The sequence below is a fragment of the Tenrec ecaudatus genome, chromosome 5 (assembly GCF_050624435.1).
Source record: "Tenrec ecaudatus isolate mTenEca1 chromosome 5, mTenEca1.hap1, whole genome shotgun sequence".
In the NCBI taxonomy this organism is placed as follows: Eukaryota; Metazoa; Chordata; class Mammalia; order Afrosoricida; family Tenrecidae; genus Tenrec; species Tenrec ecaudatus.
In genome coordinates, this window is record NC_134534.1 from 52,000,184 (window position 1) to 52,024,870 (window position 24,687).

Sequence of the window (24,687 nt, forward strand, 5' to 3'; positions counted from 1 at the left end):
CTCCCTCATTCATACCGATATATTTTTGTTCTAGGTTTTTGATACCCGATCCCATTGACATCTCATAATCACAGAGGCTGCTGTGCTTCTTCCTGTGGGCTTTGTTGCTTCTCAGTTAGATGGCCGCTTGTTTATCTTCAAGCTTTTAGGACCACAGATGCTATATGTTTTGATGGCCAGGCACCATCGGCTTTCTTTACCACACTTGCTTATGCACCCATTTTGTCTTGATCAGTGGTCATGATCATGTCAGGAAGGTGAACATCTCAGAATATGCCAGATTATTAAAACAAAGTGTTCTTGCATTGGGGAAGTACTTAAGTGGAGGCCCAATGTCCATCTACCACCTTAATACTTAAAATAGAATATATGTACATAGATCTATGTCCCTATTATACATAAACATATTTACACATGTATATGCTAATAATTAGACCTCTATAAAAGTCCTTTGCCTCCTAGTTCTTTCCTCTATTTCCTTTCACTTTCCTCTTGTCCCACTATCATGTTCAACCTTCCTTCAGCTTTCAGTAATTCCTCTCAGGAGCACTCGATCATTGTGGGGAAAATATACTAGGAAAAAAGAAGAAAGTCCTAAATCAAATTGCTCCCCCTCTAAACCTTTGTATTCTTCTATTTTGTGAATTCTATGTATGAAAAGAAAAGAACATTCCCATCTGTCAGAAACATACACATCTTTTGATTGTCAAAAGGACCTTTTGCAGAAAATTAGCTTATTGTCTAGAATTATACTCCTGCTCCCACCTCTCTTTCCTGCTCCAAGTTGCTCTCTAGTCCCACAATAACATTGTGTGGGGAATAAGGCATTTTGTTTTACTGTTTGTCCTTTGAGATGAATGGGATGTGAGAGAAATACACGGTTCACTTCTAACGCGATTGCCGTTCCCTGCACTTCAGTGCTGTCCCGTTAGTTGTCATCCAGTCGGCTCCACTTACGGAGACTCCATGAACAACAAAAGGAAAAGCCACCCGGTCCTACATCACCTCAGTGATCACTGGTCTGCTAACGTCCACTTTTGTGGCTACTGGGTATTTTGAGTGCTTTCTAAACTAGGGGCTCTTGTTTCGGTATTCCATCAAACGATGAGAGTTTTGGAAGGCCAGGCCTTCTCTCCTAGTCGGTCTTAACCTGGAAGATCTGCTGAAAGCTGCCCACCAGGGGTGAAATACATGTAGCACGGCTTCCCCCAGCACAGCATGAGGTAGGCCCCTAGAGCAGGTCGAACACAACAAAGGAATGGTGGTGCCCTGCAGAGGTCTTTGCCTTTAAACCCAGGGCACAGATCGGACAAGCTGCCTGATACCAGCTATCCTGCTGGTTCTGGGAGAGCCTCTTCCATAAACAGTCACCATCCCCTAGCTGCTTCTGGGTCCTAAGAGTTCTTTCCAGAACAGGGACCTAGACCACAGCTGCACGAACTGCTTCCAGGTAAGCTGGAAGGGAAAAGACGAGCTCCCCACCTTCACCTCTCCCCATCACCCATGAATCCTCGGACAGCTGAGGTTCCCATCCTGGGTCCCCCAGCCCTCCAGTGTTCCCTGGACACTGCCCGACCTAGTTCTCTCCTTTCCATTTTCTGTTATTTTTTTCTCCCCCTGCTGTTTATGCTTTCTTTGTTTGCCCTATTTCTCTTTTCTTTTCTCGGAGTTCTTTTCCCTTGTTGTTCTTGACTCTTTTTCACTGTTGTTTCCCCTTCCTAGTCTTGCTTTCTTGTATTTCTCCCCCCTTTTGTCCTTTGGTGATTTTCCTCCAATCATAGTTGAGGGATGGGAATAAACTCTAGTTGGAGAGACAACTAGAGTAGATTAAAATGATCCATCTGACTTGAATGGTTAAAGCCTTGTCACTTGATCTCTCCTCTGATACACTTGGGATTTTAATATTTTCTGGATCTTTTTTCTCACATTGGGGAAAAAACAAAGCCACAATGTCTGTATGTTGAACTGCTTACTTTGCTTCAATATTTATCTTAAAATCAACTGATTTGTGAACATATTTTTAAAGAATGATCGTGTTTGTTGATCTACTCCCAAGATCGCGAGTTTTCTCTTTGTCTTTGTCCTACAGGTAAAACTTAGCCTACAACCTCCCCCGCCACAATACTGGGTGGCCTCCTGGGTATCAGTGTCTCCCCAACCACGCAGGGCAATTCTTGTCTGAAGGGACTTTGAAAAGTTCCTAGAAAATCAAATTAAAAGATAATAGAATTTTTCCATGAATTTTCGGAAGCCCCTCCCAGCTTCCCCCAACAAAAAGGGATACACACCACAAAAAGAAACCGAGAGAGAAAATCTGAACAGACTAGCAAAGCCTTTGACTTCCTCTTTCAACTTACCATTGCAGTAGGGATTGGAGGAACTGAAGTTCATCGGAAATTCATGCGATACCTGTCAAAAAAGAAAACAAGGACTGATGAAACCGGCTTTGCTTTTCTAGGAGGCAATGCTTGCAAAAGAGATTTTCCCTTACCTGCCACTGAGGAGGTACCTGAGCGCCAAAACCAAAAGCGGGAAACATCTTATCACTAAACAGAAATTGAAAATAAAGTGACATGTCATTTTCTCACAATAGAGCTTTATCTTACACTCAGAATAAAACCAATATAAGCTTATTTCAAAATCTTGGAAAAGTGTAAAGATGAAAACAAAAATTACCTGCAATATCAACCACTAAAGAGAACCAGAGGAGCCCTGTGGTGGAGGGGTTACACTCGGGCTGCTAACAGCAAGTCAGCAGTTCAAAACCACCAGCCACTCCATGGAAGGAAAAGGAGGCTTTCAGCTCTTGTTAACAGTTATTGTCTAGGAAACCCATAGGAATCAACTCAATGACAATGAATACTATCTGGCAACTCTCATTCTGCATGATTTTCTGGGTACTCAAGGAGAAAAACCTCTCTATACATTTGATGGCAATGGAGTTCACAGCCATGTTTTATAACCTATCATTTCTACTTAATATTACAATCATTTCAATGAATAGATATGTAAGCAAATAAAAAAACTCTAATTTTTTCTTCTTCTAAGAATTGTGCATTTTTGTCTTCACGGTTAAGCCGGAAATTGTCCCCAACCTGACATTTTTCAGTTCACATGGTGATCTGACTGCTTGAAGACTATCTCCTGAGTAGGACAGGGATCAACCTATGATCCCCAGCCCATACAGGGCCCTCCATGGATTTTTCAGTTATTTTTCTTTTCTGTTTCATTAATTTTTCATTGTGAATTAGTTGGGAGAACACGTCTTTTCATTAGTTTGCAGAAAACACATTTAGCAGTAAAGCCTGGAAGTTAATGATATCAAGTTATTTATACCTTATTTATATCACTTAATATGAATATTTATACTTTTACCACAAAAACATAGTACAAATGTCATATACTATGAAACTCCCACAATGCTATATAAATATTCATGCAGAAGCAGAATCTATGAATATTTGGCCTCAAGGTTTTAAGGATAAGGACTGTGGACCTGAATATAGGATACCATGTAAATGACTTCTAAGTATTCCATTGTGTGTGGATATTTTCATCCAACTGAAAGACAGTGGGTTAATTTCCAGTGTCTTACCATTATAAAATATTGCAATAGAAAATAAAAGTATTGTAATAAACATGAAATTTTTAAATAGTAACTTCCAATAATTACGATGGCATCGGGCATAAAACCTATGCCACATTTTTGAAAGTATTTTTCCTAGTTTGTAGTCTGTCCTTGATTTTGTTTAAAATATTTATCTTTCAAAAACTATTATATGAATGAATGTGAACACATGAATTCTGTCGTGATTTGTCTCCTTACTGCAGGTGTATAAACAAGCACATATATTTTCTTCTAGAACCTTCAATATTTGCTCTTATATAAGCTGTCTCATTCATCTAGAAGAGTAGATATGTGACAGAAACTGCTGCTATCCACCGATCTCCATTCTCTCCTTTTTTCAGATGGTGGCACCTGAGATAGAAAGAGTAACCAAGTTTCTGTGAGTTCGATGTGTTAGGCAGCTAGGTGTGACCAAGGAGAAATGAGTAGAAGTGATCTGTAAGCCACTTGTGAGCCCATAAAAAGGAATGTGCCACACCTATTCAGGGTCCCACTGGCTAGAGATGAGAACTAGGGAAGCTGCTTTGGATTTGGGGTGCAAACTATTAGTTGACAATGACAGACTTCCCTTCAAACTTGGCCTTGTAGAAATGCAATATAAGAAAAAAGAGCATCGATGTTGAAAGCCTTTGCTTTGGTATCTAATTTTCAGCAGTTTGGTCTATTACTTTATACAGGATAGCATCTTATCTGATTCAGGTATGAGTTAGGGATCCAAATTTATTTCTCATCCAATTGGACAGCAGCGACACCCTCTTCTCCAGTCTAAAATAACATCTCTATCATGTACTAATTGGAGACTATGCACTCAAGTCTATTTCCCCACTGCCTGTTTGGTTCCACTAACCATTTATCCAGTTTATAAATTAAATTTATATGTCCGATAAGGAAAATTCTCGTCATTTCTTCCCTGCTCTAAAAAAAAATTACAAATTCTGATTCATTTTTCCTTCATCATTTTGGTCAGGGTTCCATTGGAACTTTGATTAATACTTCAGATATAGTCAATTACTATGACCCCTCTAGCCACAATTCCTTTTGTGATATATTATGAATTCCAGCTTCTATGCTTGTGGTTACAATCCCACTTTGGAGCGCGTTCTCTGCTAAAGGAATGGACAGGATGGCAGTGGTATCAAATCTCCATTTTACTAGAGGGGCTGAACCCTGTCACTACTCGTTGTTCCCTTGGGGATGTGGTCTTCTGAAAGCAAAAAACCACACCCCCATCTAAGCCATTCCTCAGTGTGGGATACAGAAAAGTTTTCCCCCAGGTTGTCACCAGCTTGCTAGCTCAAGTGGGAGGTCAGCTGCTTAGAGATTATCTCCCTGAGGACATTCAGCCACACAGAGTAATCAGACCCTATTCTCTGTCCCGACATAGGTAGGACTCACACCCTACTGATAAGGATAGTGGATTGCTTTCCTGAAGGAGAGCTCGGAATAGGTCAAGCCAACTCAAGGAAGACCAAGATTATGCTGCCATCTTGACTCTAGGATCCACCCATCTTGTAACATGTGTACCCCTAATCCCTGCTCTTCCTATTGCATGCACACCCCTAGATCGTCCCTCTCCCATTGCTCTATTGCCTATGGTACAACCCCTTCCAGTGACATATGTGGTTGACCTGTAACAGGGGAGCTTACACACCCCTAAGTATATATAAACCTTGGTTAGAAATATATTCTCTCTCCTCCTCTCTTCTCCCACCTCCATGTGGACCACCAAGAGGAGCCAAGGTGAGCATGCTACCATAAACTGTGTCTGACTCTTCTACTCTATCTTCTCTCCTACCTTCTATGACTTTACTATAATCTTTATATATTACGGAAACACACACCCCACCCTGATTGTCAGAGGCTGGTTATTCTGACATCTGTGTATTAATAGCTATCTCAGAACTACAGAGAGAAATCCAAGGGCCATTGGAAGAAGAGTCAACAGTGGAGCACATTGATTTAGAAAACTATAAATTACCAACATTGACCTAAAGAGGTAGAAAACTCAAATAGCTCAAGAACCATGAAAGAATGGAACAATGGTAACAGGCCAACACAATTTCACATATAAATTCCAGCAAACTTATAAGGAACAAATAGAACCTAAGAGAATCAACCAAGATAAAACATGTTAGAAAGTAATAAGAATTCAGAAATGGCCAAGTACATTGTGATGTCCAAGTACAATGTGAAATATAAATAGAAATACTTTTTTCAACCTACTAACAATCCATTGGAAAAATTAAAGTAGATAAAATAGCATAGTGCATGCTAGCAATACAACTAAGGAATGAAAATAAAATGAAATCTTTATTAAGAAAACTATGAAATTATACTGAAGAACAAAGAAGGAAAGTTAATATGACATTAATATAGTAATAGGAAAAATATGTAATGATATTATAAGAATGATAAAAATATTAAATTCCTCACTGAATTAATCTGTTTGACTGAATAGCATGTAGGTCTTATCTGATCCCCTTTGGCTCCCCTAGTGCCACAGGGCAGAGGTCAAACACGCCTCTATTATCCTATTCTGACACCACCTTTTCCTTCCATGACAGGACAGTTACTTCTGTGACATTCTACTTTTACTTTTCTAAGTCTTCGATGATTCACTGTAGTGGGCTCAATCCTGACTGCCCGCTAGCCCCTCCATGAACTGAGAAAGGCGCTTTAACCACAGCTTCCTCATCCATACATGCAGGTACTAACAGTGCCTTGCTCACAGAGAATGAGGGTCAAATGAGTGTTGTACAGAAAGTGTTCAACATTGTCCCTGACACATTATAATGACCATTTATATACAATTTACTAGCAGTTTAGTGTTTTTAATTTTTCTTCCTATCCTTGAACTTAAAGAACCCAGGTGACCCAGTGGTAAAGTGCTCAGCTGCGAACTAATTCACCCTAGTCACTGGTCCCACGGAGAAATGTATGCTAACTAATTCACACCAGCCACTGCTCCCACGGAGAAAGATGTGCTAATTCACACCAGCCACTGGTCCCACGGAGAAAGATGTGCTAACTAATTCACACCAGCCACTGGTCCCTCGGAGAAAGATGTGCTAATTCACACCAGCCACTGGTCCCACGGGGGAAAGATGTGCTAACTAATTCACACCAGCCACTGCTCCCACGGAGAAATGTATGCTAACTAATTCACAGCAGCCACTGGTCCCACGGAGAAAGATGTGCTAACTAATTCACACCAGCCACTGCTCCCACGGAGAAATGTATGCTAACTAATTCACACCAGCCACTGCTCCCACGGAGAAATGTATGCTAACTAATTCACACCAGCCACTGCTCCCACGGGGGAAAGATGTGCTAATTCACACCAGCCACTGGTTCCACAAAGAAAGATGTGCTAACTAATTCACACCAGCCACTGGTCTCACAGAGGAAAGATGTGCTAACTAATTCACACCAGCCACTGGTCCACGGGGGAAAGATGTAACTGTGTGCTTCCATATAGCTTACAGTCTTGGAAACTCTATAGGGCAATTCCCCTCTTTCTTACATGGTCTCAAGGAGTCGAAATACACTTCATGGCAACAGATTATTCTTTAATATTATGAAAAAAAATCTAGTCAACTTATATTCAGTTCTCCTTGTTTAAAAATAAAAGCATATGTCCACGGACTGATTTGGGTGTCCCCCAAATATGGGTCAGTTTGGCTGTGCCATGATTCTCAGGAGTCTGGCAGTCATGTGATGATGTTATTTCCCAGTTATGTGATGATGTGATCATAAGGGGATCAGAGCAAGATGCAACATTCTTATTCAGTTCAGTCTTGATTCAGGGATGTTGCCAGGGAGTGTGGCCTGCATCGTCTCCATAAGACATAAAAGCAGAGAACAGTCAGCAGAGCAGAGGGGCCTGACTGACTACCCACAGAAAGAAGAGGTGGAACGGAACAAGTTCCGTGGCAAGGAATTTCCGCACTGAGTACATCCTAGACTTGGGGGATATTTATACCAAGACACTGGGAATCTCCAAGGTCAATGGAAATCTCCAAGGTATACAGAACCCACAAATGTTTAAAGGAGACAAGGGCCTTCCCACATAGCCAGAAAAGGGAGAAAGTCTTGTCTTAAAGCTGATACCCTGAATTTGGTCTCCTAGACAGGGAGAATAAATTACTGTTTGTTAAAGCCATACACTGGCAGTATTTCTGCTGCGGCAGCACAAGATGATTAAGACAATATGTAAGGTCAAAATTTTTCCTCACTATAGACGTAAGGATACCAGTTGCTTTCTTATTGGCCTTTATTTCCCATTATCACTTAGAAGCCCTGTTAGTGTACTGATTACTTACTGGGCTGCGATTCTCATGATTGGTAGTTCGAAGCCATCAGGGAAAAAGATTGGGCTTTCTACTACTTTAAAGAATTACAGTTTGGGAAACTCACAAGGGCAGATCTATCCTATTTTATAGGTAACGATGACTTATAGTAGAATAAACAAGACAAGAAGAATTTTGAAGAGCAAACTACTTCCTTCCAATATCTCATCACCACCAACTGTATCAGAGAACTACATAGTCCATAAAATATGAACGGCCCTATTGGAGTGCTGAAGATAGTACTTTAGTTTTTCAAAAGCCATACTCACGCATCATAATCCTGAATGACCAGTCCCACAGACCAGATGGCCGTCAAATATTCATTAACACCATTGGGGCTGATGAAATGAAGGGAGTCAGGAGACCTTGGATCACCATTGGAGCCAGTGAAGTCCACGCCCACCTGCCAAAGAGCAATTGCACCCTTTACTAACAAGAAATTGAGGTCCAAAATAAACTTCAGGAGACAAAACATAACCACAGAGCCTACTTTCCTTTCCTAACAAAATGCCTCTGCCTACGAGTACTTCCACAGACAATTAAACACCTTCACACTTCTATTTGGTCTCCTGAAGCAATCTGCTATTGCTACATTTCTAACTGCCTTCAATCATGAATTATTAAATCCACGGCTTAGACTCAAGGGGATGTTTTGGTATCTTTGTTGGACAACAGCAGTGTGTACAGATCTGCTTTCTCTCCGGAGTAAGTGATCGTATCAGCAAAGCTGAAAGCTCTCTGAGAAGCCTAGACAACCTGTCAAAGGAAACCATCAGACACAAAATACATGGATCTCATCAAAAAGTCAGTTTCACACCCAAATAAATAACACAGCCCAAGGAAGAGGCACGTTACAGCCGGTTTTGAAAAACCCCGTCAGTGCGTTACGTACAGTGAAATTCAGCTGGCATCCTCCCATGATATAGTCAAGGAACGTGCATTCCACTGTAATCTGGAAACAGAATCCAAGCCGTCAGAATGTTAAGTCTCCTAATAGCAGGATAGGTTTGTAAACAGAATGGCTCATGACAAGAGTTGTTAACTGAACAACATGAGATATAAGCATAGAATCACCCTTACGGTAACACTTCATAAATTTGCTAAGATCTTCACTTGTTTTAAACAATCATTTTATTGGAGGGTCTTACAGCTCTTTTAAGAATCCACACATCAATCTTATCAAGCATATTTGTACATAGGTTACCATCATTATTGTTTAAACATTTATTTTTTTATTTGAACCCTTGGTATCAGATCCTTTTTCCCATTCCTCGCCCCCCTCGTGACCTCTTGATAAATGATAAATTATTATTATTTTCCTATCTTACACTGACCACTGTCTCCCCCCACCCCCGTTTCTGTTGTTCGTCCCCCTGGGGGTAGGGGTTATGTGTTGATCATTGCTATCAGTTCCCCCTTCCTCCCCTCCTTTCCCCCTTCCCCCAGCCCTCCTGGTAATATTCTACTTTTTAAAAGTGATGGTAGAGTGTATTTCATCTTTGGTCACTAACATCCTAATCTTAAGAAACATTAAGGAGTCCAATCAAAGCTTCCATTATCACAGAAATCAAGGCTTTGTTAAAAGCTCACTGAACCTTCTAAGACGTCTCTTGGATCTTTTCCTCCATTCATAATACTTGACCTTGGAATTATCATTCGGATGCATGCACTGGGTGGGGCCAGTCCACCCACGGGGGAAGTCATGATGCCCCCCACGTCCTAAGACAGTGGGAAACCGTGATATTCCGGATCCTCGGCCAGAAAGTTGTCAGACCTTGGAATTGAACTTTCTTAAAAATCTCATCACAGCCAGGTCTGCAGTAAAATAAACAACACAACAAAACTGCCCACCCTCCTCTTTACCTCACAGGTGCCCAGATGCCTACGCGGTCTTCCAATTCAAGTGCTCACTGGGTACAGAGACCATACATGTAAAAGAAGGCCAGGGTGACGTCATGAAATGCCAGGAAGTAGCTAAAACCAAACTGACCTCACACTGTTTCACACTGATAACACCTGAATTTTTGTAGCTTTTCTTCTTTTGCCTCTTTTTCTCGTTTATGCATTCAAATTCAATCTGTACAAAGAAAGGGCAAAGTGTTCACGCTTAAAAACTTTTTATAGATTGGTTTGCATGAGAGTTTACAGAGCAAATCAGTTTTCCCTTCAGCAATTCATACACATCTTGTTTTATGTCCCTGATTGCAATCCCTATAATGTAACAACACTCATACCCCTACCACCCCGAGTTTCCCATTTCCGTGGGCTCTTCTGTCCTAGTCCTTCCGGCCTTCTGCTACTGCCCTTTTGAGGCTGAATGGTTGATTGTTCTCAGGATTGTGCACCTCCCTCGCGCTACTGTTCATCTTAAAGGCCTGTCCTTGCTTAGCTGAAAGTTGAGCCAGAGCGGTGAGTACCGTGCCAGGCTTAGAGGGGTATTAAATGCCACAGTTTGGGATGCTCCGTCTGACCAGTAAGCCTGGTCCTTTATGTATGATTTTGATTTGTGAGCTACATGTTTCTCCCGCTCTAAGCAGGCACTTGCATTGTGAGGCCTTTCAGAGTGGTAGGTAGTGGGTACTTCTCTGATCCTCTTCTGGTCTCCCAGGGGCGGAGGCTGGAGTCATGTGGCACACTAGTCTCTGGGCTGCTTGCTTGCTTGCGCCTCTGCTTTGCTCTACTCTTCTTTCGCCCAGACAGGAAGATCCAACAGTTACACCTTAGCCGGCTGCGTGCAAGGTTTTAAGCCTACAGTCACTACTCACCGAAGTAGAACATAGAACATCATCTCCATGGATTACGTCGTGCCATGTGACCACAGGATGTCCCTCAACACTATGATCTGAAGCCCCTCAGCTCATTCCCTCAGAGTGCTCGGTTATGTCTAAGAAGTGTTCATGCCTTAGCCCCTGTTTCTATACTTCAGTCATGGACACATTTGCAGCACATGCAAACACACCTGCAGGGCAGCAAGCTGAGTGAAATGAGTCAATCACAGAAGAACAAACGTTACATGCAACTACTACCACACGAAAAGGTTTTCATACAGAAACATCCTGTGATGGTCACCAGGCAGGAGTGGGAGGGCAAAGGAGGAGAAACCGCTAACTAGAGGTCAGGCATGTATGGACCTGGGTGGAGGGAAGGCGATAGACAGTTCAGGGGAGAGCATGCAGACTGACCCAGACAAATGAGGACACGAAGTCAAAGGCCACAGAGGTAGCACTATGACACACAACCCGCAATGTACCAGTAATAACAATAACCTGCATGTGGATGCACAGACGTGCAAAGTGAAACAGTGTGGAAAGGCTAATTAGACAACACAAAGGATGCATTTTTACTAGCACTGTTAGAAATGTCAAAGAGAATCAAACCACCTTCTGATGTAGGCATGCTCCCAAAACACTGTGAGACAATTTGAAAATAACATATGACCTATGTGAAATGCTAGGGGACTTCAGAACATTCATGGAAAAAATCCCATTACCTTTTCATTCCATTTCCACAAACTTTTTTGAGGCTCCCCTATGTATATCAGTTAATCTCCCAACAATTAAAGTACACTGGAAATTATATACTCCCCAATATAAACTTTCCATTGGTATCACCTTTCCTTTTTATGGTACAGAACTAAAAGTTCACCTGTTATCATCCACACAAAGAGCAAGAATATGCTATTTAGAAAGAGACTGAAAAACCTACTATCAGAAATGGGAATATTTGAAACATGCAACTCTATTCTCTCCCCACAGGGAGTAATGTGCTATAAAGAAGTCTGATACATGACAATTCTCAGTATCGTTCCTTTGCTCAAACAATAGGACCATGCTGTCCACCTTTTATCCATCTATTAATATTTCATGACGATTCAAATCAACCTCTTCTCGGATGCCGTTATCTAAGACAATCCTCATCTTCTGTCATCGTCATCCCTCCCCTTAAACATCCTACAGTCAGACAGCATTTAGTGACATGCTCTCTATGATCCAGGTTATCTCATTTTATCAATGTCCTCAGCGACAGTATAACGGCCTTCAAGCTGGATCTCCAAATCTTCATTGTCTTTCCTAATGAGAACACTCGGTGAGCATCGGTCAGTCACTGCTTCTGGTTAACAGAACGCACCTTCAGTAATTTCCACAGTCAGCGCCAATTTTCAAAGAATCAAAACATTAAGAAGCAATGCAGCCCCATGACAATAAAATTAAACAAGCTCCTTGAAATCATACACATTCATGATTAAATATTAGAGACGTAGAAATGTTGTAAGTAGGATTCTCATTAGTAAAACACTGAGTGACTTCCCTTTCTTCATTACCCACGGACAGAGTATCTACCAAGGGGCAGAGACTGCCAGTAACTGAAAACACAGAAGGTGAGAAACAGTCCAACCCCAAGACCTCATTCTGTCAAAGGGGATGGGAAGAACCAAGTGAGCAGGATATAGGAAATCTCCTGGCGACCCATCAAAGAATTATACAATTGCTAGTTTAGCCTCATCCACAACAAGCAGGGCATTTACTAAATCTGGAAAGTGAAACTGAAGCATGTGTGGCAGTTAGCATTTATGTCAACTTAAATATGTATCAAAGCATAGGGGTGGAATGCAGTCTGTCAGTCAGGTCACACAGCCTGATGGTGCTTCCTTTGGGTGTGGCCTTTTTATAAGGGGGAACGAGGAACTTCCATCTCCCTCCCTCCCTCCCTCTCCTGCTTGCCAGGACTCCACCTGCCCCCAGCGGTGGCCTTTGTGGAGCACTCTCCCTGAGAACTACTGCATCCCTGCCCTCTTTCCACGGACCATGCAGCTCGACACCCCCTGGCCTGGATTTCACCTTGCTGTGTCATCGTCCTGCAGTTTCGTGAACTTGAAGAGGGCCCCAGCTTGCATCAACACATGCACTTGAGTTGGACCGGGCTGGGAGGCCTTCTTGCTACAAAGCAATTTCCTGTGCATACATGAGTGTCACTGGTTTTGTTCCTCTAGACAGTCCAGTTGAACACAAACCCAGGCCACTATTTCATAGTTGATTCTTAGGCTAGCTAGCCCTGCTTTATTTTAAGTGTCTCAATTGTCACTACTTCCCATTAGCCCTGTCTTTTAAAATTCCATAAATAGGATATTTACCCCTGACTTTTGCTATTGCCTCATTTCAAAGAGTGGTAGCTCAAAGTGAGGCACAGAACTACAGACTTTTACATGCCTGCTGAAAAATCTAGTCCACAATGTTTCCTTCCAACTTATCACTCCCCCTAGGGAGATCAATTTTTTTTCTAAATTTTAGTTTTTCAATGTTGATCTAAAATTATCAAAATCCTCCTTTAAGTCTCCTCAGCCAAACAACTAAATAAGCGTCCTCACCTAATGATAACCTCTTTCTTTCATTTTTTGAAGCACCAGCTATGTGCATGGGCATTATTCAGGCTCCGGGGAAGTTAATAAACAATACATGTTATTCCATTATGACTAAGCTACAAAGAAAATTAACAACATATCTCATGCAAACAAAATCAAAGCCGTTAGGTGGCAGCTTAATATTCAATAATTGGAGGTACTATGAGTCATGCTACTATCCTTCCCTTGGGCTAAGACAAGTCAGAAGGAAGAGACAAGAGAATTAGAAAACCTTAGGCCTTGGTATTTATCCAATGTTGTAAATAATTATTGTGGCCAATAAAATGCCACATCAAGCCATGTCACCAAGCCAAAGGAAACTAAACCCCTAAATAATGTAAATTTATGCTCCCGCATATACATTTCTGATTACCTAATAATTACACAATAAAACCCAGATTTCAGAGCATTATATGTGGGACAGCTAGAAATATGGGGAAATGAGCTTCTGAGCTTCTGTGAGCTTCTGAGACTATGATTCTTTACAGAACAGAAAGCCTTGTCTTTCTCCCACGGAAGGGCTGGCAATTCCAAGTTGGTGACCTTGCGGTTAAAATGCCAACGCCTAATCCACTATGCTATTAGGGTTCACTGTATATCAAGGGGGCTGAGAGTGAGGAACAAATACAAAGCCATACCACAATAACATATGTGCACATGCCAAACCTGAAACTTACCGGTGAGCTTCGGGAAGCATCTTTCAGTTTTGTCATGGTGGTTTGAAATATCCCAATAAGATCGTGGGACCCATCATTGTCATGATCATAACACTCTACCTGGAAATTAAAACATACACAATCAACATAATTCTCTGAAGATGGATTGGTTACAATAAATGGAAGAAATGTCTTTTTAATAAAAATAACTGAGAATGTTTACTATTTAGGAAGTTCATGGGACTCACTTCCTAAAGTACTGAAATCCTTTCCAACAACAGCCATCGTGGAATAGGGTTCTAGTACAGATCACAGGCAATGAGAAACACGATACTTTTTAAATTCCACATCCAGCAGCTTCTGACTGCTCTCGCACACCCTTTTCAAGTAGTGAGAAAGGGCAAAATGGAATGACGTCTCCTTTCTCACCTTGTAGTATCTTGTGACTACAAACCATTATTTGGAGAAAGCGAACATTTTAGGGAATTAAAAATTGTATATTGTAATGTTAGGTGGCTTAGATTTAGGGAAAATGTATTTACTGAGCTATAATCTGGAAAGGCTCGCCTTGTAGTAAGAATGAAACAAAGTCAGATTTGTACGGTTCTGGGGATCATAACACTGATTATAAAAAGAAGAGATCCAGGGAAAGAGTGCTTCATCCACTGAGGAATTAGCATATTTATTCTATTTCTGTCTGTTCTAATGTACTGGGAGGTCTAGTCTTAGTTCCGGGTCTCATTAAAGCTTCTCCTCCTGAGCAGCTAAGCAGATAGGTGATGGAATATTTCATTTGAATATAGTTTTGTGCCAGGTTGAAGGACAGAGTCAAAGACTAAGCGTTTACTGGAACACTGGACTATTCCCTGCAAGGGGAAGCATACGAGTGTGAATGGCTAGCAAGCAGGTGGGCAAGGGACGCTGAAAAGCAAACTTCATTGTAACCATTCCGCAGCCAAAACTAGCAGGCGCTTTAAAATCTCCAGATTCTTTCGTCCCTGCAAGCCTTTACCAGGGCCATGTGCATGCTCTCTACAGAGCCCCGTGAAGACGGCAGATGGGGATTCTGCTGCGACTGTCCCCATTTTGCACAACTAAAACACAGAGGCATTCGGGAAGAAGTCTGGAAAGGCAGTGTGCGCTGCGTGGCGACCAATGCAGGGCGAGGAAAGCTGTGCGGGGTGCTTCTAGGCCTTTCGGACCCGTGCTAAACCAACAGCTGATGCTGGAGAAGCAATTTGCACTTACCCTCAAGCAATAGGTACTTCCCTCTAGCAAACAGTCCGCCACAAAGGCGCACTGATCACAAGCTAAAGTCTATGCATCTGACAAAGTAGTTTCTTTTTGTCTCAATTCTGCAAGCTATCACAGGAAGTCTGAAATACAAGTCCTAACCTGTATTTTAATTTTTATTCAAGAAGACTAAACATCAACCGAACAATAGAAATCTGGGACTGCCATTGAGAATAACAGTGATTTTCTCCTACATAGTTGATATTCAATTTTTAGACTTCATCTGACTTAATGTGTAGAAAAGAAATTAATGACTTTAACAGTTTTTGCTGGTAAACCAAGATTAAGTTAATGTAGGAAATAAACTCTCAACATTTTAATAATGCCATGCTTTTTAAGAGATGTTTCAGTTATGGGAATTGGAACTTCACATTTTAGGTTTTTATTTCGAGAACTTCAATTCATACCTAAGATAAAAATCAAGCTTTGATACAGCCAGTATTTCATTTAAACAAAGCTTATGGAGGGCGAAATTTGTTCCTAAGTTTATACTGCCTGCAACTTAAGCCATGTAAAAATTATTTTGAAATTGAACTTTCTGATTAAATTCACAGGAAATGCTATTGCCCTTCTGAGGGCAAATATTTGGAGTTAAAGAAAGACACAGCATTAACAGTACTGATGTTAGTTCAAATATATGTTAAAATATATATAATAATTTATATATTGTTTAATTTCTCTACCTCAAGAATTCAAAAACCAGTATTTGCTGGTTATTTAACCATTATCAGCAGTGCTTGTGAAATTTAAATGTGTGCATATATATATATATCTTTATATGTATATATGCAAATGAACAGAGACACGCACACCACAATACTACATTCACTAAAGCATTCCCATTTTAGACAAGGTGACAGCATGCACCAGTATTTCTCTTGCACGGAATTCATACATGTTACAGTGGATTACACGCTGGCTGCTAACCCCCAAATTAAGAGTGTGAAGCCACTAGTCACTCAGTGGAACAAAGATGAAGCTCTCTGCTCCCGTAGAGATTTCAGCCTCTGAACCCCTAGAGGGCCACTCTGAGTCAAAATGGTCTGCCAGCAGCGGGTCTGCTTTGGGGCTTACAGTAACAGCACTGACTTGTTCCCACTGCAACACAGAAATGGCCAGTAACTGGCTCTATCCCCTGCTCTAAGACTCTGTACTTCCAGCAATTTCCAACCACCAGGAAAACCAGATGTATGACTTTCTAGTATTGCAACAAAATAAGAGAATTAAAAAATACAGACAGATGTAACAAATCAAGTTGTGTGCAGTTCAAACAAACTGAGAAACTTTCTAGGATGGAAGCTATTCATCAGAGCAGCTGAGTAAATCCAGTTACTTACTGTAATAAATACCCTGTGCGCATGTCACTGTGAGCAAAAAAAACGTAAGAACACTGATTCACTGGTAACACATCATTACAAACAATGAAAGAATTAAGGCGTAGTCATCTTTTCCCAGCCCTTCCTGACCTCTCAGATTTAATGAAGCTTTTCAATTTGTGACTTTTATTGTGTGAAGCAGAAGTCTTAGATTTTGATACAACCAGAAAGAGGATTTTTTTAACATTCTGATTATTTTGTCCCGAGATTTCCAGTGCTGTTTGAAATACTACAGAAATGATACTTTTACTGTTTATTAATGTTCTCTGCTAATGGAAGTCAAATGTTTACAGATCAAAGAAGAGAAGCCGTTTGCAATACAATGATATCTGTACTATGCTAAGCAATTTATAAAACTTGTGTGTTTATCATTAATTTATGCCTTCCTTTCTAGGAAGACAAGCACTGCTGCATGTATTATGTAAATGAGGAAATTATGCACGACCCCTCGGCTGGCTCAAGGGCTAAGCCAAGACTCGGCTGGATTCCATTCCAGAATCTATGCTCCTTCCACAATGTTCCTGTTCCTACTTTCACTACCAAGCAAAACTCCATTGGCTGTGACCTCTGAAGCTTGAGGGGGAATGGGGCTGGGGAGATGGGCTTTTATCTGGAATCATATTAAGATGCCTCTAGTATAAAAGTGTCTTTAAAATATTGGGGGAGAAACCTAAGGGAGATAAATAGAAAGTAAAAAAAAATCAAAGCCGAGAAAATGCTGTTACTTTTGTACTTCCATTTCCCACTCTGCCTTCCCTAACACTTTAAAACTAAAGCCTAAAAGTTTGCAGCGAATTACATCTCCACTCTGAAATGAGGGAGACACACCCATCACTCTTCTTGTCTTTAATGGAAGACGGAAGCTCTAGGCTCAGAGTTAGGGTGAGATCTCCTTTTATCTGCCTAAAGCACACCTGGGACAAGAAATGCAGTTAAAGTTCCTTTGCCCAAAGCAACAAAAATAATCCTATTAAAAGAAGAAAGGTTTAAATAAAACATGTTACTTTAAAATATATATCATAAAATTACAATGTTTGATTAAACAGTAAGTCAACAGTGGTCAAACATGCCTGCTCCTTCAAAATAACTAATTTACTTTATCATAAAATATTTCCATTTTAGCATTCCTAGATTTGACAGTGAGGTTGGTGGGGGGGTGGGGTTTGAGATATAAAACAAAATTCAACTCTTCAGGTATCTATAATACATTTACTTTAATACTATCTAAATCAATTAATTTTCTAAAACGGTTAATTGTGTATGCATGTATAAACCACATTATGTATAATAATTATGCTTCACTTACATCTGTGTAATGTCAAATTACCTTAATAATTTTGTCCATATCGCCATAGCACAGGGAGTTAAGAGAGATTTTAAAAGGCCTCCACACAGGATTCAAATTGTTTTTAACAACCTATAAAAATGAAGTTTCAAAGATCAGTTTAGAACAATATCTACTTCATTAACACTTTGCTCTTGGCCTTTAGTGGCTCTTGCAAGACTTTCACCTCTTCATTCACTCAACTTTTTCAATGTAAAAGCCATGCACTGGCGTAAAGTCAATGCCAACCCATAGAAAATCTACAGGCTAGAGTAAAACTGCCCCTCGGGCTTCCAAGGCTAGACATGTTAACGGAAGCAGATTGCATCATTGACCTAGTCTGTGTATGAATCGAGAGACCAACCCAATCATAGATGTGGTGCACCCAACACTCATGACCAAAGACAAGAGTTGTTGGGACACCAAAAATATCATTCATGAAGAAAGTAAACGAAAGGGAAAAAGACAGGGGAAAAACACCAAAGTGAATGTCAGATGAGACTCTGAAATTTGCTCTTGAAGGCTGTATAGCTCAAGTGATGGCTAAAGAAATGCCCGGTGAGGACAGCCTGGCCACACGGAAGGATGCATGAAGAGAGAGAGCTACGGGGCTGGCCCCAACCAGAGCCAAACGGACCCCCTCCCTGGAAGTGGGTGTGTGGAGAGCAGAACTGAACCTACAGGTTGGGGCGAGGGGCCAGCATGCCACCCCTACACGGAGGCCGGCGAGGAGGGAGGGAGAGAAAGAGAGCTGGACTGGACCCCAGGCTGGCACACCAGGCTTGGAGGATGATGTCCCTGCAGGGAGCTAATGGGACACAGAGGGATGGGGCAACTGACAAGAGCACGCGTCACACTGTCCCCTTAACGGAGCAGACTCCGGAAATGGACAAATACTAACTGAATGTTTCCCATGGATGCCGCATGGAAGCACTCACACCTTTATGCCATGAAATTTAGAAGACAGCTAACGGGACAGTGACTTGAAGAGCCCTAGATGTGTGTCCACTCTCAAGTAGGGCGATCGTCAATGTCGCCCATATCACAGACAAGTAAAGTTTTGCTTTAGGTAATTCAAAGACAGTCGCAGCTGCCTGGATGAAACGGCCAAGGATTCCAGCCCGTTCAAAAGCTGGCGTGGAATGAGGGATATCACTGTTGCCATCACACGGCTCTCGGCTGAAAGCAGAAGGGACCACAAAGATGTTTACTTGTGCTTAACTGACTATACAAATGTTCTAACAAACTACGATCAAAGCCAACTACGGAGAAGAGGAACTTAAGAACAGGGAACTGTGCTCATGTGAAACATCGGCACAGCCCAGGTGGCGGTAGTGTGAGGAGGTCAAGGAGATACCGAGTGGTTGAAAGCTGAACTACGGGAAGAAGAACACAGTTCTAGCCCTGGGAAAAAAACCCATGACAGAGAAGACCACCGCACTGGATGGAAGTGAACCGGACCTGAAGCACTTACTGATGGAGATTGAAACCCGGCGCCTTCAGTACGGATCACAACTCACTGCAAAGAACACAAAAATCTTCACAACTGTATCCTTAACAATATCACGGCACACAGAAAGTGTTGAAGCTGCCAAAAATTTCATTTCACTTGGGCTCACAATCAATAGGAAACAAAATGCGATTTCCACCAGGCAAATCTCCCACCAGAGATCTGTTTAAAGTGTTGAAGAGCAGAGCTGTCACTTTGGCTAAGGCGGGTCGGACCCCAGCCCTGTATTTTCAATTGCCTCATACGCGTGTAGAAGTTGCACAAGTGAAGGAGGAAAGGCACAGGATAACTGATGCATTTGGATGGTGGTGTTGGTGAGGAACACTGACTACATGGAGTATTATATAAATCTATCTCAGAAGAGATGCAACCAGAATGTTCCTGAGGAGTAGCCACGGCGATATGCTATCAGAAGTATTAGATCCTGGAAAAGGACTTCAGGCTTGGTGTACTAGAGGACTAGGAAAGAGGAGGAAGACCTCCAACGAGACCGACAGTGGCTACAACACGGCCTCAAACCTGACAGTGAATGTGAGGATGACACAGAATGAAACAGTACTTCATGAACGACAGAATCGACTTGATAGCTCCTAACAACATCAACAGATACTCCATGGTTGCCCCCTGTGTCCAATGAAAACAAAGTAACGGCGTACCGACTGCACTCACTGCCATCCAGCCAGGGCCAACGCAGAGTGACCGCGATGCGCATTTCTGACACCGTGACTGCCCGTCTTTCTCTTCCGGAGCTGCTGGTGGTTTCAAACTGCTGCCCTTCAGGATCATGGCCCAACACACAACCACTACATCTCCAGGGAGCGCTCGTGACATACCAGTAGTAATGACCAAAACCTAGGTCCAAATACTATCCTTTCTTTTAAAAAAGTAAGCTCCTTAAAATAAATGGCTCGTTCCAGACTTGTGATGGGACAAGTAAAATGAACTGAGAGCATACTTGGAACGCGAAGTAAAAGATTGCTTCAGTATTAACAGGGCCATGTTAACAGCACCCAGCGCTTCCCTTGATCAAATGTGTATTAATTTCAACAGCATAAATAATAACTATAACAGAGTTTCACACAATGAACTCCTAATCTCAACCAAAATCTTTACATTTACAATGGTACTAAAAGTAAAAAAGCAGGAAGATAGGAATGAAGAATGCCTAATATTTATGAGAAATAGAGGATTTAGAAAATAAATGCCTAAGCGCCTCTGTAATAATTACTTAAGGATCATTAATTGATGTTAACACCAGTTAGTCACTGTTTCAGAATAATGATTAGCAGCTTAATTGGGGAGCCTTAGTGTTACCAACACAGGTCCCTCTAAGACAGTGGGCACCTAATGATGCGGAAGGCAGGGCACAGGCAGCTTTTTCTGACGAAAGCATTGACTTGGATCGAATGGTGCGGCCACAGAAGAAGCCAGAGAGTCAGACAATCTGGCCTTGATTATTCAAAAGAGTCACTCAACGGCATGAAGATATCAGGAAGGTAGAAATAACAGTCCTAGATCAAGGCCAAAAGAGCCAAACAAAAACAAAATACCATATATACTCATGTATAAGCAGAGTTTTTCAGCATATTTTCAATCCAGTTTTTGTGGTAAAATTAGGTGCCTTGGCTGATATTCGGGTTGGCTTATACTTGAGTATATACAGAATCTATAAAACAACTGCAGAATCTGAAGAGTAATCACATCTTCTTATCTTCACATTTGGATGATTTGACTATTTCAATGGTCATTTTTCTGAAACGTGGTTGAATAGGAGCAAGTCCCTCTTCTGGAGAGATTCCAGCAGTAGCCTGCAAAGGTGAGGACGCCTGATGTCTTCGCCCGTGCATTGGGATGGCTTTGGTAAAGGGGGTGTGTGGGAGTGTGAGAGAGAGAGAGAGAAAATGTGCATGTTAGGTTATAACCTCTTGGTGAATCCAGGTGTATGAGTATGTGTGTGTGTGTGTGTGAGAGAGAGAGAAAGAGAGAGAGAGAGAGAGAGCATGTGCATGTTAGATGATAACCTCTTGGTGAATCCACGTGTGTGTGTGAGAGAGCGAGCTAGCATGTGTGTGTTAGGTCATAACCTCTTGGTGAATCCACGTGTGTGTGTGAGAGAGAGAGCGAGCGAGCATGTACATGTTAGGGCATAACCTCTTGGTGAATCCACGTGTGTGTGTGAGAGAGAGAGAGAGCGAGCATGTGCATGTTAGGTCATAACCTCTTGGTGAATCCACGTGTGTGTGTGAGAGGGAGAGAGAGCATGTGAGTGTTAGGTGATAACCTCTTGATGAATCCACGTGTGTGTGTGTGTGTGTGTGTGTGTGTGTGTGTGTGTGTGACAGCATGTGCACGTTAGGTGATAACCTCTTGGTGAATCCACGTGTGTGTGTGTGTGTGTGTGTGTGTGTGTGTGTGTGTGACAGCATGTGCACGTTAGGTGATAACCTCTTGGTGAATCCACGTGTGTGTGTGTGTGTGTGTGTGTGTGTGTGTGTGAGAGAGAGAGAGAGAGAGAGAGAAAGAGAGCATGTGCGTGTTAGGTGATAACCTCTTGATGAATCCACGTATGTGTGTGTGAGAGAGAGCGAGCGAGCATGTGCACGTTAGGTCATAACCTCTTGGTGAATCCAGGTAAGGGATTTGATGCAAATATACATTTCGGTGGTTTTCTAAATTCTCACAGCATTTAGAATTTCTTTAAAGAGTGGTGAAAATTACTTATAATTAAGCATGGTAACACAAGTAGTGATGGTATTGACATCATGTCACTTGTAAGTAAGTCTGAAATCAGATTGGCATCTGTATAAATAGGTAATTAGGCAAAACACTGAAAATATTACAGTTCAAATAGATGCCTCCCCCCACTTGTCAAATGCAGACATATACCTCTGTTCGATGGACCATTAGCCAGTTTCCATCAGATGTCTGTTTGTGGAACTCCAGGTACGGATCTGACTTTCCAAATAGATCCTACAATAAAAAAAAATTAAGAAAATATCCTCCTGTGAAACCATGTATAACCAACCATATTTTGTACATTTCACAACCACCGGAAGTCTGGCTCTATAGTAGAGATATGGGTGACATTGCATACAAATGCTGCCACCTTCCTCACAAACATAAACTTAGTCAGTTTACTGGGGAAAACTACACAAGCATTTCCAAAAGGTGGTGGAAATTTTTCCCATAAGCCTTTTGAAGTACCCTTATGCTAAGGTTTTTGTGGTACATACTCATGTTGCTGTCCATCACACCAATACTGCTAAAAAACACAACAGCTTTCCAATAAAAAGACCAAAAGAGCCCATTACCAGTAAAAGTTGTTCTGGGCGTGTGGATGACGTGTTGAGAAAGAGGTGTGCGTATCCATCGTAAGACTGCTCAGGCTTTAAATAACAACATCCTGGATACTAAAACTACACTCATAGAGTAAATTCCGACTAGTAACTGTAACCCTACAGAACAGGGAAGAACTGCCCCTGTGGGGCTCTGAGACTGTAAATCTTTACAGAGAGAATACAAAGCCTCATCTTTCTTTGCCACAACTAAAAAAATAATTACATGAATTACAGGAGTCCAACAAAGAAGAAAATGTGTTAGAATTGATTGGCGATAACTGTACAACTCCTCCTGGTATGACTGAATTACTGAATTGTATGACATATGGATGAAGTGTCAACGAAACTGTTTTAAAAAAAGCCTCATCTTTCTCCCATAGAGCGGCTGTTCATTTTGAACTGTTGACCCTTTGGTTAGCAGCCTAATGCATAACCTGTTCCACCATCGAGGCTCCTTAGTCATGGGTAGTCTTATATAACTGCTATTTCAAACATTGGCCATACCAACTTCTAAGGTGACCATGTCAGTTATAAAGAAAAACTCAATTTAGAGGGGTGTAATCATTTCTAAGATCAGATATATAATTAATCAACGGAGTGGAACCATGACTTCTTATCTTACTCTACTGCATCCGATACCCTTTCAGCAATGCATCGCACTCTGCGCATACAGGGCGCAAGCAGCTGGGTGGGATGGTGAAGAGGGCCATTTCAAGGCATAAATTACATTAGTTTCTCTGCCGTTCACCACAGCAGCCACATGCAATAGGCAGACAGTAAATGTTTGAACTTACCTTCTTCATCACCATCCAAGGCACATACACACATACATTCTTTGGTATTCCTAAATATATATAAAAGTTAACCCTAGAGATACGTTATATAAACACATAGTATCTTTTAAGTCCATTTTCCAAGAAGCTTTTTGAAGCCGTCTAATATACTATCAATCATCCTTCAAAATAAATACTGACGCTTGAATGCAAAGAAGATAACTGACTTATAATTAAAAAGCAGAGATTGGAGTTTTATTTCTTAAAGGTAAAACAACTATATGCTCTCTCACATAAATGTTTATTAGTCTTTTAGGCTAGACATATCCTCTGATTTCATTTAGAGGGGAACGGCGAGGGGAGTCTGCCCTGAAACACACAGACACGCGGACACAAAGGCGCAGGTGGACATAGTTGAGCAACTAACTGATGCTCACAAAGACGGGGCCCAGGCTATGAGCACACAGTAGTGTTTCCTCAAAGGGGAATCAGTGGGAAGAAAAACAGGACCTTGTTGAAATCTATACGACTGACCCACCTTATTATCCAGTTTTCTTGCTTCCATTTCAAACAAGACCACTCTGTTATCCTTTATCTCTTCAGCTGAAATCTGTGTAGATAAAGTGAAAGAAATCACGTTTTAGGATTCTGATGTACTCATGAAGTGCTAATTTATTCTATTACCTCACAATGTAAGAAGATAAATCTAAAAAAAAGTTTTAATAAAGAGGTACCATTAAGATTTACTGGATGATGTATGGATTGTTATAAGAGCTGAAAGAGCCCCGAATAAAATGATTAAAAACAAACAACAGCAACAAAAAGATTTACTGGTTGAATCCCTGAAACTATTAGTCTGAGGTCATCTTTAAACCTTATATCGGCAGTTACCCACCAGCCTTCCGAGATCCTGTCTGCCAGCCCCGAGCAAATGGCCTCCCCAAACCGCGACCCAGCGCAGCCAGTGTCCTAGGCAAGCCCAGCGGGGGCGCAGCCCGGGAATCAGACAACCTTCTCAAGTGGGTAGAGACCATCCACGGAA

The 24,687-nt window shown here is 41.5% G+C and overlaps 1 protein-coding gene across 1 annotated transcript in view; it reads right to left on the reverse strand.

Annotated features, from left to right (window-relative positions):
• The window catches only part of CPNE3 (copine 3), a 57,052-nt gene that overhangs the window by 11,981 nt on the left and 20,384 nt on the right, over positions 1-24,687 (reverse strand). Inside the window, exons 5-13 of the mRNA XM_075549514.1 lie at positions 24,184-24,255; positions 22,421-22,504; positions 18,028-18,117; positions 14,053-14,151; positions 9,968-10,054; positions 8,870-8,929; positions 8,247-8,380; positions 2,492-2,546; positions 2,358-2,409 (exon numbers count right to left, since the gene is read on the reverse strand). Coding sequence (XP_075405629.1) covers positions 2,358-2,409; positions 2,492-2,546; positions 8,247-8,380; positions 8,870-8,929; positions 9,968-10,054; positions 14,053-14,151; positions 18,028-18,117; positions 22,421-22,504; positions 24,184-24,255 — 733 coding nt within the window. The remainder of the gene's footprint in view (positions 1-2,357; positions 2,410-2,491; positions 2,547-8,246; positions 8,381-8,869; positions 8,930-9,967; positions 10,055-14,052; positions 14,152-18,027; positions 18,118-22,420; positions 22,505-24,183; positions 24,256-24,687) is intronic.